At 36.3% G+C, this 14852-nt stretch overlaps 2 protein-coding genes across 10 annotated transcripts in view; one reads left to right on the top strand and one right to left on the bottom strand.

Annotated features, from left to right (window-relative positions):
- Positions 1-14852, bottom strand: part of ARFIP1 (ADP ribosylation factor interacting protein 1) — a 174040-nt gene that overhangs the window by 141582 nt on the left and 17606 nt on the right. For 6 of the 7 annotated variants that reach the window (XM_056802774.1, XM_016423169.2, XM_007496231.3 and 3 more), the window contains one exon: positions 3272-3373. In XM_056802774.1, coding sequence (XP_056658752.1) covers positions 3272-3364 — 93 coding nt within the window. In that variant the 5' untranslated portion in view covers positions 3365-3373. Of the gene's footprint in view, positions 1-3271; positions 3374-8915; positions 8972-14852 lie in introns of those variants that run through there. The other variant, XM_003341410.4, reaches the window with a different exon arrangement.
- The window catches only part of TIGD4 (tigger transposable element derived 4), a 44499-nt gene continuing 38465 nt past the window's right edge, over positions 8819-14852 (top strand). Inside the window, exons 1-2 of one of the 3 annotated variants that reach the window (XR_008912915.1) lie at positions 8819-9164; positions 13556-13715. The gene's annotated coding sequence lies outside the window, so the exon portion shown is untranslated. The remainder of the gene's footprint in view (positions 9165-13555; positions 13716-14852) is intronic. The other 2 variants (XM_056802772.1, XR_008912914.1) reach the window with 2 other exon arrangements.

Here is a 14852-nt window from a genome sequence, read left to right as displayed (position 1 = left end):
GTCTTGTAAATTTGAATGTTTCTTCTCCATTTTGGAAATAAGGCCTTTACCAGAAACAATTACTGTAGGGGTTTTCCCCCATGAACTATTATTTCCTTTCTGATCTTGAATGTATTGAATTTGTGCAAAAACTTTTAAATTTTATGTAATCAAAATAGTCTATTTTATCTTTGGTGAATTTCTTTATCTATTGTTTGGTCAGAAAGTCTTTCCCTATCCATAGATCTAAAAGATAATTTCTTCCTTGCTCATAATGTAATCTTTTTTAAATTACTCATAATGTAATCTTTTATATCTAAGTCATGTATCCATTTGGAGCTATGCTGGGTATGTATAGCTTGTGAGATGTTGATCTAAACCTAATTTTGACTAAACTGCTGTCAAGTCTTCTTAGTAATTTCTGTCAAATAGAGAGCCTTTACCTCAATAACTGGGGTTCTGAGTTTTACTAAATAAAAGACTACTAGTTTCATTAATTTCTCTTTATGGTGTGCCCCAATCCATTCCACTGATTGATCTCTATGGACAAGTGATTTTTTAAAAATTTAATTTAAGGTAAAGGACTCCAAACTTCTGGTTGACTGAAAAAAGAGGTCAGTATAATGATGTGGTTGTTTACAACAGGAGCAGGGGAGCAGGCAGCATCAGAAACAGAAGTTTGGGAAATGCAATTGTTTTTATTTGAAGGGGAAGAGTGACAAGACTGACTGGCTTACTGCTGTCACAGAGCCTTCTGATCTAATTCTGCCATAAAGTTCATATTCATTTTGGGGGAGAGAAAGTTCAAGGGCATATATTGACTTTCATTCTTTTGTATGAATACCTTCATACTTTATTATTCTATAGAATTTTTTTTAAATATTATTCTATAGAATTTTTTTTAAATTTTCTATAACCAGCTAAAATTCTGGCTATCATAATATAGCGGAGAGAACGCTAAGCTTATAAGCTCCAGAGCCTGTCTGAATCCCAGTTCTGCCACTTACAACCTGTGTGAACTGGGACAAGTCATTTCAGCTATGTAGGACATAGTTCTGTCATCTGTAAAATGAGGGGCTGGATCACCTTTTAACATTCTAGATCTTATACTCTGATCCTATAAAAAAAGTTCTTATACATTTTACTTTTATTCCATGCTGCCTAAAAGCTAACTGAAAACAGTTCACCTTTTAACACTACACATGACATATTTTGAACCTTTTTGTTTGATTTAAAAATCAAAGCTAATCATTTGTACACCAAATTTCTTTGGTACATAGGTACATATGTTTCATCTGTAAGATATTCTGTGTTAACTAAAAAGTGAAATTCGATGTCAAGAATATTTTGCAATAAAGATAAAGATACTTCAAATATAAAGATTATATATATCTAAAGTTTTTGGCTGAGGTGGATTTTTTTTCACTATTAGTGAATATATAATACATAAAAACTTCATTTCTTTTCAATGATCATTCAAACAACTGGAATAAATCACCTAAAACTTTAAACAATAAACATTTTCAAGGCTCATTTTCCCACTAATTGGTTTTTGGATATTATGGAAAACTATTTACTTGGAAACACTTAACTGAAGACCTAGTTTTATCTTGAAATGGTAATATATAACTAACTTAGGAATAAAAGAAAATGCTGACTTGAAGCATCTATCTATCTGCACACACACACACATACACACACACAAAATGTTAAGATTAAAAATGGGAAGATTTTGTAATCTTTATTAATCAGAAAGGAGAGGACGAGAGAAGAGTGAGGATACAGACCATTCCTAAAGAAAGGATTAATATATACCGTCCATTTTGATGACTAAGGCCTAAATCTTCTTATTGCAGCAACCACCTAGAATGTCTCATCTATCTCTGTCCTGGAAGCCAAGAGCCTGAAATCCAGTCTGGCCTCAGTTTATCTGACTTTCTCTCTGCCCACTGACTCTCACATATGATGCCTTGTGATCCAACTGGCATCCTTTCTCCTTTTCATTAGTCAGCCAGGGGACACCTGGCCTGCCTCATTGATTCCTATCTCAACTACTAGGCTTTTCCCACTGGCTTCCGGGGCACCAGGGTTTCTATTCTATTCTTATGATCAAAGTCTTCTCAATAATTTCCTTCACATGATATATCTGTATTTTTTTAAACCTTACTTTCTGTCCTCAAATCAATACTATCAGTTCCAAGACAAAAGAGCAATAACGGTAAAGCAATTGGGATTAAGTGACTTGTTCAGGATCAAATAGCTAGGAAATAACCGAAGCCAGGTTTGAACCTAGGATCTCCCATTTCCAGGTCTGGTTCTCTCCTAACTGAGCCACTTAGCTGCCCCAAATATTTATATTTTTGTAAAGATTTACCAAAAGGCCGAAACCATTTGTTTAGCAAAAAGCAGCTTATATGTGGTGGTGGAGGAAAGCCAGTTATGCATTTAAATATTCCCAAAGAAAATTTTCTAGAATTCTTAGTATCCAACAGTGGGATATACTCACTGGCCTTTATTTTCCACTAAGGTTTATTTGTGCCTACATAATCACAAGAACCCTAAGCTAGTTAGTACAAGACCAAGAAGGATTTGATTGGGAATTACAGTATTATACTAAGGGTATTTACATAAGAGACTCAAATAGGTCAATTTCAGAGAGGTCAATTTTTATTTTCCCCCCACCTACAACATAATTCTAAGAACTCAAATGGACCTATGATCTCAGTGGTATTGATGTTCCCTCCAATGATGAAGATCTTATCTAAGTACATCTATAACTGTTTGTCTTGCGTAACTCTTGTTACAGATCCTTCCAAAAGGATGGCTACAGGGGGTCTATTCAACATACTAGAGAGTCTTCTTGCTTCTCAGAATCTTGAGGATATATCAGTGAAGCATTTCTCTGTCCACCAACATGTGATTAACTCTTGTTGTTTTTCTATATTCCCTTGATAACATCATTAACTCCTATCCTTCAGAGTTCCTCATTGATTTTATGTGTCAGCCTGTGCAACATTATGGAGTTTATATTTTTAAGAACAGTGAAGTTCTGGTGACAAAATGGAAATTTAATTTTAAATGGTTATTGATTTAGAATTTAATTTTGCAAAATACTTGGCTAACAGAATATAGCCTAGTTAATCCCAACATGTTAATATTTAATACTTGGAAATACTCCTTTTCCAAAAAAATATTGTTATGCTAAATTGTCTGTTATTGTTACTTTAACATTTACGAATTAACAATGATTTAGTGATTCTTTGCATTGAAACCAAAAAAAAATTGGTCATACCCTGCTAAAGCCATGTTCATGTAAATCTTCAACTTCTCCATTGCTGGTCACTGGAATTTCTGCTGCTGAATTTTTGGGAGATTCTTGGGCCATGGCAGATTCCTACAGAAGAAAACAGAGCAAGATAATATTCATACCAGAAAACAAATACCAAGTGGCCTCTATTTCAGCTGTGAATCTATCTTTGTATTAATATTTTGCTAGTATTTCAACAGATATGTGATAGACAAGATAATGTAAGCAAAGATACCAATAGCTTTAGAGGAGGGAATCTTAGCAATTCTCTACACTCTTTTGAAGTTGAGGAAAACTACTTAAAAGCAAGTAACTTTTTGTAAGAAATGGTGGCAAACACTTGTTTCCAAAGGATCCCATGTATCATTACCAATCTGGCTCTGCTAACCTGCCCTCATCCCCTACTCTTTAAGGCTTGTGTCCATCTCATCACACACACATTCCACCCTATCCCCCCTCTCCAAATGCTTGCTTCATTAATTATCCCCTCTCCTCTCCACCGCCTTCACACCTGCAAGTTCTACCTCCATCAGACTCTTCCAAATACTTCCCAACCCCCAACTGTGCTCCCATTATTTCACATTTTTCTCACAGCCAACCAACTGCCCTATTCCTTATTTATAGCTCAATGGCAAAAAAAGGTAGCTATTATACTTCCTTACTATACTTACTCTTTTTTTATGTGATATTTTTTCCAGATTACAGGTAGATACAATTTTAATAATCATTTTCTAACATCTTACAATCCATGTTCTCTTCATCCCTCCCCCCACTCCTCTTCCTGGAGATGGCAAGTAATATGATATAGGTTGTACATGCACTATCATGTAATACATATTCTCATGTTCATCATGTTGTGAAAGAAGACACATATCACTTATATTAAAGAAAATTCACGAAGGAAATGAAGAATGGCATGTTTCAATCTGCATTCAGACTCTCTATCAGTTCCTTCTATGGAAGTGGATAGCCTTTTTGGTCACAAGTCTCTTGTACCTACTCTACCTTAAAAAGACAAAACTGAAGCAGTGCCATCAAGGATCTTATGCTTTATCAGAATGGACAAACATGTACACAGATAGGCATTTGCAGAGTAGCTATATGGTAATGGGGGAGGGAGAGGGTTTGGCAGATGAGGGAATCAGAAAAAGCTTCATATAAAGATCACACTTAAGCTGAATCCTGGAAGAAACCTGGATCTAAGATTAGGAAGCAATGAAGAGGAAGTTGTTTCAGGCATAGGTGACAGCTTATACAAAGGCAAGATGATGGGAGATGAAGTACCTTGGCAGCTTACAGATGTACCACTGTATTAAGCCATAGAAAGAATCACCTCTACTTTCTCCCACCCAACCAAGGAATCCACAGAGGGATCCTTAAAGTCTTGTTGATATCCAAGGATAAATTGGAACCTTGGACCCAGTATGGCACTTCCTAAAGCAGAGCCTGAACCTAACCCCCAAGCTAAGAGATAGCAGCTTCAGGGACCAGCAGAGAATCAGCTGCCAGAGCTAAACTTCACAAGAAAAGCCTTGGGAAAATATACTCTCTGAAACCTTGCCCACTCAAGCCATGGCAGAGAAGTTCTCCATTTGCTGGCTTCCCTGGTTTTCTTTAGGTCTCAACTGAAATTCTATCAACTACAGGAAGCCTTTCCCAACTTTCTTAATTCTAGTGCCTTGCCTCTCTTAGTTGTTTCCAATTTATTCTGTGTATAGCTTGTTTGTACATACTTGCTTGTTTTCTCCCCTATTAGATCGTGAGCTCCTTGAGGGCAGGGAGTAAGTCTCTTTTGCCTCTTTTGTATCCTTAGTGCTCAGCACAGTGTCTGGAACAGGTTGAGCACTTGATGTTTGTAGATTGATATTTGACATCTGGTTGGCACAGTGGCTAGTCTTATTTCAGACACTTACTAGGTGTGTGACTCTTGGCAAATCATTTAACTACTCTACATCATATTCCTCAACTATAAAATGGAAATAATAATAGAACTGTATCTCTCAGGTTGATGAAGGGGAAAAAATGAGTACAAAATGCTTTGCAATCTTAAATTGTAAACTCCTTGAGAGCAGGGAATGTCTTTTGCCTCTTTTTGTATTATCATTGCTTGGCACAAGCTCTGACACAGGAAAGATACTTAATATTTAATGCTGGTCAGTAAGGGAATAACCCTTGAGCCTAGTTGCAAGGATGGAGACTGCATTTAGGAGAGTTCCTGAGATTCTGTGGAAAAAAAGTGTCCTCAACTAAACTATTATCAGCAATGCAAGGTTCCAAATAAGCCCAAGGGACTCATGGTGAAAAATGCTATCCATAACTAGAGAAGGAAGTGTGGGAATCTGATTCCAAATTGAAGCATGTTATTTTTCACTTTACTTCCTTCATGAGTTTTATAAATTGTATATGTAATATGTATCTTCTGTCAACAGCATGAGCAATGTAGAAATACATATTGCATGACAGCACTGATATAACCTTTATCAAACTACTTGGGGGAGGGAGGGAGGAAGGGTAGGAAAGAGGGAGAGAATATGAATAAAAAAAGGTCAGATAACTGTCAAAAATTGCTTCTACATGTAATTGAAGGGGAAAAAAAACCCCAGTGACCCCAGACAAAGTCAAGCCCTGTATCAATACAAGAGTCCCTTAAAAACAAAACAAAACAGGGGCAGCTGGGTAACTCAAGTGGATTGAGTCAGGCCTAGAGAAGGGAGGTCCTAGGTTCAAATCTGGCCTCAGACACTTCCCAAGTTGTATGACTCTGGGCAAGTCACTTAACCCCCATTGCCTAGCCCTTACCACTCTTCTGCCTTGGAACCAATACACAGTATTGACTCCAAGACAGAAGGTAAGGGTTTTAAAAAAAATAATAAAAATTAAAAAAAACACCTCTATTCTGGCCCACCACACTCAGGACCCAGCAGGCCTTATTCACACTATTTAATTGGGAATAAAATCCCCAAGGCACCTAGGGAAGTTCTAAACATCAAGGGTATTCCTTGGTTTGAGAGTGTCCAAGAGGATAACCTTCCTTCCAATCACAGAAGATAGCAACACCATAAGTCCAAGGAAAGGTCTAGAGAAAAAAAAAGATCTTACTCACAGACTATACAAGAGTACTTGGAGGAAATGAAATGAGAGATAAAGAATGGAAAAGCCAGGAAGAAAAGAAAGGCAAGGAAAACCGGCACTTTAGGTGGGGAGGGGATGGCACACCTGTGGATAAAGTCAATAAATAAATAAACAAAGAAGAAAAAAAGGATTCCCTGAGTGAATGAGGAATCAAGATACTATTGTTTCTGCCTAACAAATTCCACTCAAGGGCCTATTCCCACAACTCACACAACTCATGCAGGTAACTTAATGAGGCTTTAAGAAAATTAAAAAAACAACTCCTCTTCACAAAAATGTTGGGAATTTAATTGAAAAATGAGGGGGTGTCCAATGATTGGGAAATGGCTCAATAAATTGTGGTATATTTTGGTGATGGAATATTACTGTGCTGAAAGGAATAAATAACTGAAAGAATTTCATGTGAACTGGAACAATCTCCAGGAATTGAGGCAGAGTGAAAGGAACAGAACCAGGAGAACAATGAACACAGAGACTGATACACTGTGGTATAATCGAATGTAATGAACTTCTCTACTAGCAGCAATGCAATGATCCAGGACAATCCTGAGGGACTCGTGAGAAAGAACACTATCCATGTCCAGAAAAAGAACTGTGGAACCAGAAATGCATTAGAAAAATTTGTGATTGATCACGTAGTATGATAGGGATATGATTGGGGTTTTGATGTTAAAAGATCACTCTACTGCAAATATGAACAACATGGAAATAGGTTTTGAACAATGATACATGTATAACCCAGTGGAACTGTTTGTCGGCTTTGGGAGGGGGGAGAAAAGAGTTGGGGGTGGGGGAATCATGAATCATGTAACCATGGAAAAATATTCTAAAATTTAAAAAGGAAAAAATAAAAAATAAATGTTGGGAATTTGTGCATACCCTTGTACATATTTACATCATTAAAATTTTTATTTTTGATTAACTTGTCTAAAAGTATGGATGGTGAAAAACCTTATTCGTTGTAATGAATATGAGTAACTGAATGCCCTAAAAATTAGAATGGCCCAGGGGGAAAAAAAAATCAATAAATTATTGTAAGAAAAAAGTCTAAGTACTTGATCTCATGATATCAGAAATGAAAATTATCAATCAATAAACCTTTATTAACTGCCTAAGCCCATACCAAAATTCATAGAACCAGAGGACAAAGTAAAAATAGAAAGAACATACTGGTCACTTCCAGAAAGCAACCTTAAATGAGAACTTGCAGGACCATCAAAATGCAAATCCAGAGCTTCTAAGTCAAAAAGAAAAAAAACAAAAACCAAAAAAAACCAGAAGCACCTAAGAAAGAGTTCAAATACTGAGGTTCCACAATTACTTATTTCCATGATATTGGACAAAACAGTTTTGCTTATAAATAATGGTTTACAAACAACAATGCAGACACCTGGGAAATTCTAACACTTTGGGAATCATCATGTGATCAACGCAAAACTTTAGTATGTAGAAACTGAATATCTTCCTAAACTAAAAAATCCCAAAGATAATAATACTCAAGCTCCCCCCCCCCCCACCATAAACTTCAAAATATGCTGGAGAAGGCATGATATAAATCTCATTCTTACCTTAACAAGTATACTAGGTGACCCTTTTGCAATTAAGGAAAATGGCAAGGTCTAGGAACTTAGGACTAAGTCACATCTAAATGATAGTCATATCTTAACACCAATATCTCAATACCCAGCTCGAGGTTCTTTCCACTATATTTCATACTTGGAGAAATGACACTGACTAAATTTCTAATACTATATTTAAGTCTCCCAATTGGTGGTCACAACCATAGTTCTTCTCTCTGAAGTTTGGTAGGATTCTGAGTGAGGGAAAAAAATTTTTTGAGAGCCTCTTGACTAGAGGTCTCATACCTAAAACATATATAGAACTTTGTCAAGTTTATAAGAATAAGAGCCATCCCCCAATTGATAAATGGGCAAAAGATATGAATAGACAATTCTCAGATGATGAAATCAAAGCCATATACAGGCATATGAAAAAAAAAAAGGCTTTAAATTACTACTGATTAGAGAAATGCAAATGAAAACAATTCTGAGATATCACACATCCATCAGTTTGACTAAAATGTCAAAAGGGCAAAATGACAAATGCTGGAGGGGATGTGGGAAGAATGGAGACTAGTACACATTGTTGGTTGAGCTATGAAAGTCATAAAACTGTATTTCTTTAGACCCAGCAGCTTAGTCTGTTTCCCAAGGAAATCAGGGAAAAAGGAAAAGAATCCATATGTTCCAAAATATTTATAGTAGCTCTCTTTGTGGTGGGTAAGAACTGAAAATTGAGAGGATGCCCATCAGTTAGGGAATGGCTAAACAAATTGTGGTATGTGATTATGATGGAATACTAATGTGCCATAAAAAATAATGGGCAGGCCAATTTAAAAAGAACTACACAAGATAATGAACAACGAAACGAGTAGAACCAAGAGAACATCATACACAGCTACAGAACTAATACTGGAAGAATAAATTGTGAATTTTACCTCCAGAGAGTGAATTGAAAGGTGGAAACATGAAAGACTTAATTTGAATGAATATGACTATCTCCCAGACAACACCTTTTGTGATGCGGGGAGGATGGGAGGGGCTAGGGCACTTACAGATAAATTCAATAAATAAATAAATGAAGAAAGGGGAAAAGGATTCCCTGAGTGAATGAAGAATCAAGATAATATTGAGCCTACCAAATTCCACTGAAGGACCTGTTAGCACAACTCCCACCACCCATGCAGGTAAATCAGTAAGGTTTTGAGAAAATAAAAAATAACTCCTCTTCACAAAAATGTTGGGAACTTGAACTTATCCTGTACATATTAACACTACCAAAAATCTTATTTTGAGATAATTTATCTAAAACTACTGTCTTCTGCTACTTTGAGAATCATTATATGTAGAATTCAAATATACTGTGAAGTAAATAGAAGGAACATAAAGTCTAAATTTCCTCAAGACACTGAACTTTTAAACTGCCTTTCACATTGCATAAAAGTCAAACTTTTTTTGATTATGTTGATCAGTTTTACTAAAATTTTTCCTTTTTCCCCTCTTTTTATTTTAAAATATTCTTTGGGGGCATATGAAAACAAAAGATATCAAAATCCATTTTTAAAAATTGCCTTTTGGTTATGATCTGACTTCTGGATCACAACCTTAACTCAACCATTCTATTGTACCTTGTGCTATGTCCAAAATAAATTACCTTATAGCATTTTAAAGACATTTCAATGACTGTGATTAGTTAGCAGTAATATTATTATTATAAATTAATGATAGTTGAAATTTATGTGACATTAAGATTTCCAAAGCACTTTATTCATTGAACAAGCATTTATTAAATATCAAATGTAAGCTTTATATACATTATTTCAGTTTTAAAAATCTTCTCACAATCCCCTAAGTTACTACAGGTATTGTTATCTTCATTTCACAAAGGAGGACTGAGGCTCAAGATAAATTAAATGACTTGCCTATGATCACAGTAAATTTTGGAGAAAGGATTTGAATCCATCTCTCCTTACTCCATGACCGCTTGAAACCATATCTCCCCCTTTCACCTTATCAGGATAGCAATGACAAGTAATGAAAAATGATGAAGCTCAATGAATTTTTCTAGTAATCATTAAACATATTCTTAAATCATGAGAATGTGTCTTGAAATATTAAAGCAAGGCTCGTCTGTTTTTGATATATGCTAAGGAAAAATAAAGAGTACATTATTAAAAGGCATGCTTGAAAAGCACAAAAATCTTTTCAATAATTCAAGAATTTAACAGAGGAAAAGTTTATTACTGTGACAACTGTATGACATTACTCATGGCAAAACAAGTTTTGACAGAGTAATCCATAATAACACAAGTTGTCTCAAAGGGAATTAAAGTTAAATGAAGATAATTCTTGACTTCATCAAATTAATGAGCATATATTCAGTACATATTTTGTTCTATTGACTACATTTTCTTACAAAGGATGTTTAAATGCTTAAGCATTTGTCATATGAGATAGAAGGCAAACAGATGAGAGGACAAAATAATTAGTGTGAAAACAAAGGGAAAACAGGGTGAGCTGCAAAAGTCTCCAAATTAACTGTTTCAATTATAGTTTGAGACAATAAAAAGATAGCTGGTATTCAATGGATTATTGACTATGCCTGCCAAGAAAAAGGGAATGGATCCTCTCCTTAGCTGACTCTGAACAGACAATTATAGTAAGGTTAGAAGTACAAAGGACACAACAGTGTCTATCCTTCTCGAAAACGACCTGCCAAGCTAGAATATGTTTTTTAACTGATCTGTAGAAACAAAGGGAAACCAACTGTTTTGTCTATCAAATAATCTATACTTGCTCAGAATATACAATGAAATAATCAATACTTAGAGGAACATTTGGGAGTAGAGATATTAGTTTTTTATTTATCTCCCCTAGTGAAATTTTGCATCTACCACTAACATAGTGATCAAGGGCAGGCCAGAATCTCTCCGATCCTTTGCTTCCTCAATAGGCATTTTAAAAATACTTGAATTGAATGGTTGATGTATTACCTTATTCAAAAATTTAGTCATAATTTGATCATCCGACAGCTTATTGTACATATATTTCTAGAACAATGTTTGCATTTTTAGTATTACTGTTTCTCACCAATGCTAAGTTTTAGACACTGGAGCAAACATGTCTGCTACCTACAGTTAGTATCATTTAGTAATGTCTCAGCCAGGTCATAGGCAAAGGGCAAGGTAGAGCTAGGCAAAATGGGCTCCCCACTGAGCATGCATGGGAGCATTGGCCATGGCTACCGTGCATGGAATAGCTCTGTGTTACTACACCTGTTACTGTTTAGGTTTGGAGGGAAGTGGAGTTTCAGGCCACAGTACTGCCCTGTTCTCAGAAATGCCTAATCATAATCCTTATACAATATCATGAATCTTCAAGATGTCCTCTTCAATTCAATTTAAATCTATACCTTATTTCATTTTCTATTTCTATCATTTCTTCTATTTTCCCATGTCCTCATTTCGAGTCCCAACTCTGCCACTTGCTATTTTTGACCCTGGGCAAACTAGAACTCCGTAACCTTTCTGAGTTTCAGCTTCCTGATCTACAAAAATGAGAAACGCTACAAAACAATTCCTCAAGACCCATGATGAAAAATGTCAGAACTGATGTATTCTAAAAGAAGTGAAGCACACTTTTTAAACTTTATTTTTTCTTGTTTATATTTTGTCTGTACTTTCTTTTGAAAGTTAGCTAATATGGAAATATGTTTTATATGACTTCATATGTGTAACTGCTATAAAATTGCTTGCCTTCTCAAGAAGTGGGGAAGGACAAAAAGGGAGAGAATTTGGAACTCAAATTTAAAAACTTTTTTTTACATGCAATTAGGAATTAGTTAATGAAAAATTAAAAATACATATTTTTTAAATTTAAAAAATCTGATTTGAAATTCTGCATCTACCACTACCTGGGTGATCAAGGGCAGGTCAGAATCTCTGTGATCCTCTGGTCCTTCAAATGTAAAATAGGGAAAACAGCTATGATCTCACAGAGTGGTACTGGGGTTCCAATGTGTAATAAAGGTAAAGAACTTAGTGAGCCTCAAAGCACTAAATTTCAGTTAATAATAGCAATAACAACAGTGTCCAAAGTTCAAGTACTTTAGTTATCTCACCAATGCTAAGTTTCAGCTTCTGTAGCAGACATTTGCTCCTTACTGCTAGTATAATTTAATAATGTCTAGTAATATAGTTGTGCAACCCACCTGATGGGGCTGTTACAAAAATCAAATTAGAATACATATAGAGCATTTTGACAATGTGAAGTACTATGAAATGGGAGATTACGAATCTAAACAAAAACACTAATTCAACAGATACCTGTTAAGCATCTGTGACCAGAGTATTATTCTAGGCAATGCAGAAGTCACAAAGTTTTGATTAGATACTTGCTTTCATAGTGTAACTGGGGAAAGGACACATATATAGATCAGTGAAACACAGAATAAGTGGCATAAAATAAAAACCTGCCTGAGGTCTAAAGGAAAAGGTCTGTTGTATCACTGTTTCTGCAGTGATCAAGAACTCAGAGAAGTCTTTAAGGAGATGACAGAGGTTTTTAAGAAATTAGAGGGTTTTTTTATTGATATTTTTCACTTGTGCAGTGCCTAACCTTCTGAGTTCAGGTTGAAAGGATGGGACATGAATTTGACAAGCACAAAAGGTTTAACCGATCAATGACTACATGCTAGAGATAAGCAGAAAGGGGGGAAAAATTCCTATTGTTGAGGAATTTTTATTCTACCGAGGGAGACAGAATAACATTTAATTATATACAGAATAAAGGCAAAATAGTAAAACACAAAAGAGTGAGGAGACTAAGAGTTGGGAGAATCAGAAGGCTTCCTAGAGGAGAAGTTTGAGCTGAAATGAAGGGATACTTGAGGAAGACAGAGGGACAGAAGGAGGGCATACCAGGCCTTGGGGCTGATGATCAGTGCAAAAGCAGAGACTGGGGGTAGATGAGGAACAGGGAAATGGCTTTTCTAGCTAGATCTTTGAATGTGTTGGAAGAGTAGTCAAGTGAGACTGGGCTATGCAGGCTTTTAAAAATCAAACACAGGGGCAACTAAGTGGCTCACTAGCTAGAACCAGGCTTGGAGAAGAGAGGCCCTGGGTTAAAATCTGGCTTCAGATACTTCCTAACTGTGTGACTGGGCAAATTACTCATCACAATTGCCTAGCCCTTACTTAGTATTAATTCTAAGACAGAAGGTAAGGGTTGGGGGAAAATAACACGGGTGTTTCTGGAGTTTACTGAAGAGACTGTCATGATTAGATCTGTGCTTACACAATACTGTTCTGACAGTAGGGAAGATGGACTAGAGTACTTGAGATCCTGAAATCCATCAGGCAGCCATTACAACAATCCAGGAAAGATAATGAGGGCCTAAACTAAACTAATGGAGAGGAAGGCCATTTCAGGTAAGGGAACAATTTGGCTAGGACATAAAGAGATACAATAAGAGCTAAAAAAGGAAAGGCAGATAGGTAGTTTAAGATTTTAGAAGGCTTAAAGCACCAAATAAAGAATTAGAACTTTGCTAACTTTTTTTCATTCTGCTTCACCAAAGGAATGCTGTAACCTGATGAAGTGTCTGAGGACACATTTGAATTCAGGAAGATTAATTTTCCTGACTTTGGGTCTCTATCCATTGTGCCACCTGACTGCTCTACTGGTGTCTTAACCACGTTGGAAAAGGCAAGGGACTCACCTGAAGGGTGGAACTAAAGGTATTATATTCTCTGCCCTTTCTGCTGTCGTTCCTGTGTTTATAATGAGAATGAACCATGAGGAATATGATAATTATTTTAACGTTTCCAGTAACACCTCTTTATTAACTGCATGGGCCCCAGGTAAACATCATATATGACAACTTTGACATTATAGAACTCACAGTAGAGATACTATGACTAGTTGAGCCTTTTTGAGCATAGTACTGCCCAAAACATAATTCATGCTGTATGAAAGAAATTATCTAGGGGAGGTTGATCCCTAGCTGAGAGTATAGCCCTAGAGTTCCCTGACATCAATGTGGGTGTCCCTAAGTAACCAGGAAGAGTCAGCAGAATGTCGGCATGGAAGGGCAGAAAGGCATAACATTTGAAAGGCATGACATTTGAAAGCCAGTGGAAGCTCTTGCTTTGCTTCCAGACCTGGACTCTAAGCCATCCAGGTGCCAGCTTATCTTGGCTCTTAATCTTTGGAGCTTATCTTGGCTCTTAATCTTTGGAGCTTATCTTGGCTCTTAATCTTTGGTGAGCCGCTACTCTACCTCAGTGACAAGGTTTAGGCAGCCAAATGATAATCAGTTCTAGTTAGGGTGATCTCTCTCTCTCTCTCTCTCTCTCTCTCTCAAGCAATAGAAAGGTCTTTAAAGGGCATCCTAGGTTGCAAAGATAACCAGGTTGTATCCTGTGACTTTCACAGCAATGCCCACTCTTCTTCCTTTGAGGCTGGCCCTAGCACTGCCCTTAATGACCACTTTGTCAAGCTCATTTCCTGGCATAACAATGAGTTTGATTAAGGAAATCTTACAGTAGACTTCATATTCTGCTAAAATAGTAGTTTTGCCACCAGATTATGTCATGATTCTGGAACCTGTTCTTTGCTATAAATAAAAACCAAGATCACATACCCTCTGGAATGGTTGTCTCTATGCCATTTATCCATCCAAATACCATCCATTCTTTGAAGTCCATATCAAATCCCTCCAACTGTGAAGACTTTTCCTGCCCATCCCAGCCAGAAGTATTCTTCTTCTTCTGAGCATGTGCCATCTTCAATTCTATTTAACACTTGGATTTCCCATCTTATATTATAGTTATCACGTTTGTATCATTTCTTGTCTCAACTGAAAGTTTTGACAA

Source organism: Monodelphis domestica, chromosome 6 (assembly GCF_027887165.1).
Source record: "Monodelphis domestica isolate mMonDom1 chromosome 6, mMonDom1.pri, whole genome shotgun sequence".
Taxonomy (NCBI): domain Eukaryota; kingdom Metazoa; phylum Chordata; class Mammalia; order Didelphimorphia; family Didelphidae; genus Monodelphis; species Monodelphis domestica.
Note: the sequence above shows the minus strand (reverse complement) of the source record. Positions and strands in the feature narration are given on the sequence as shown.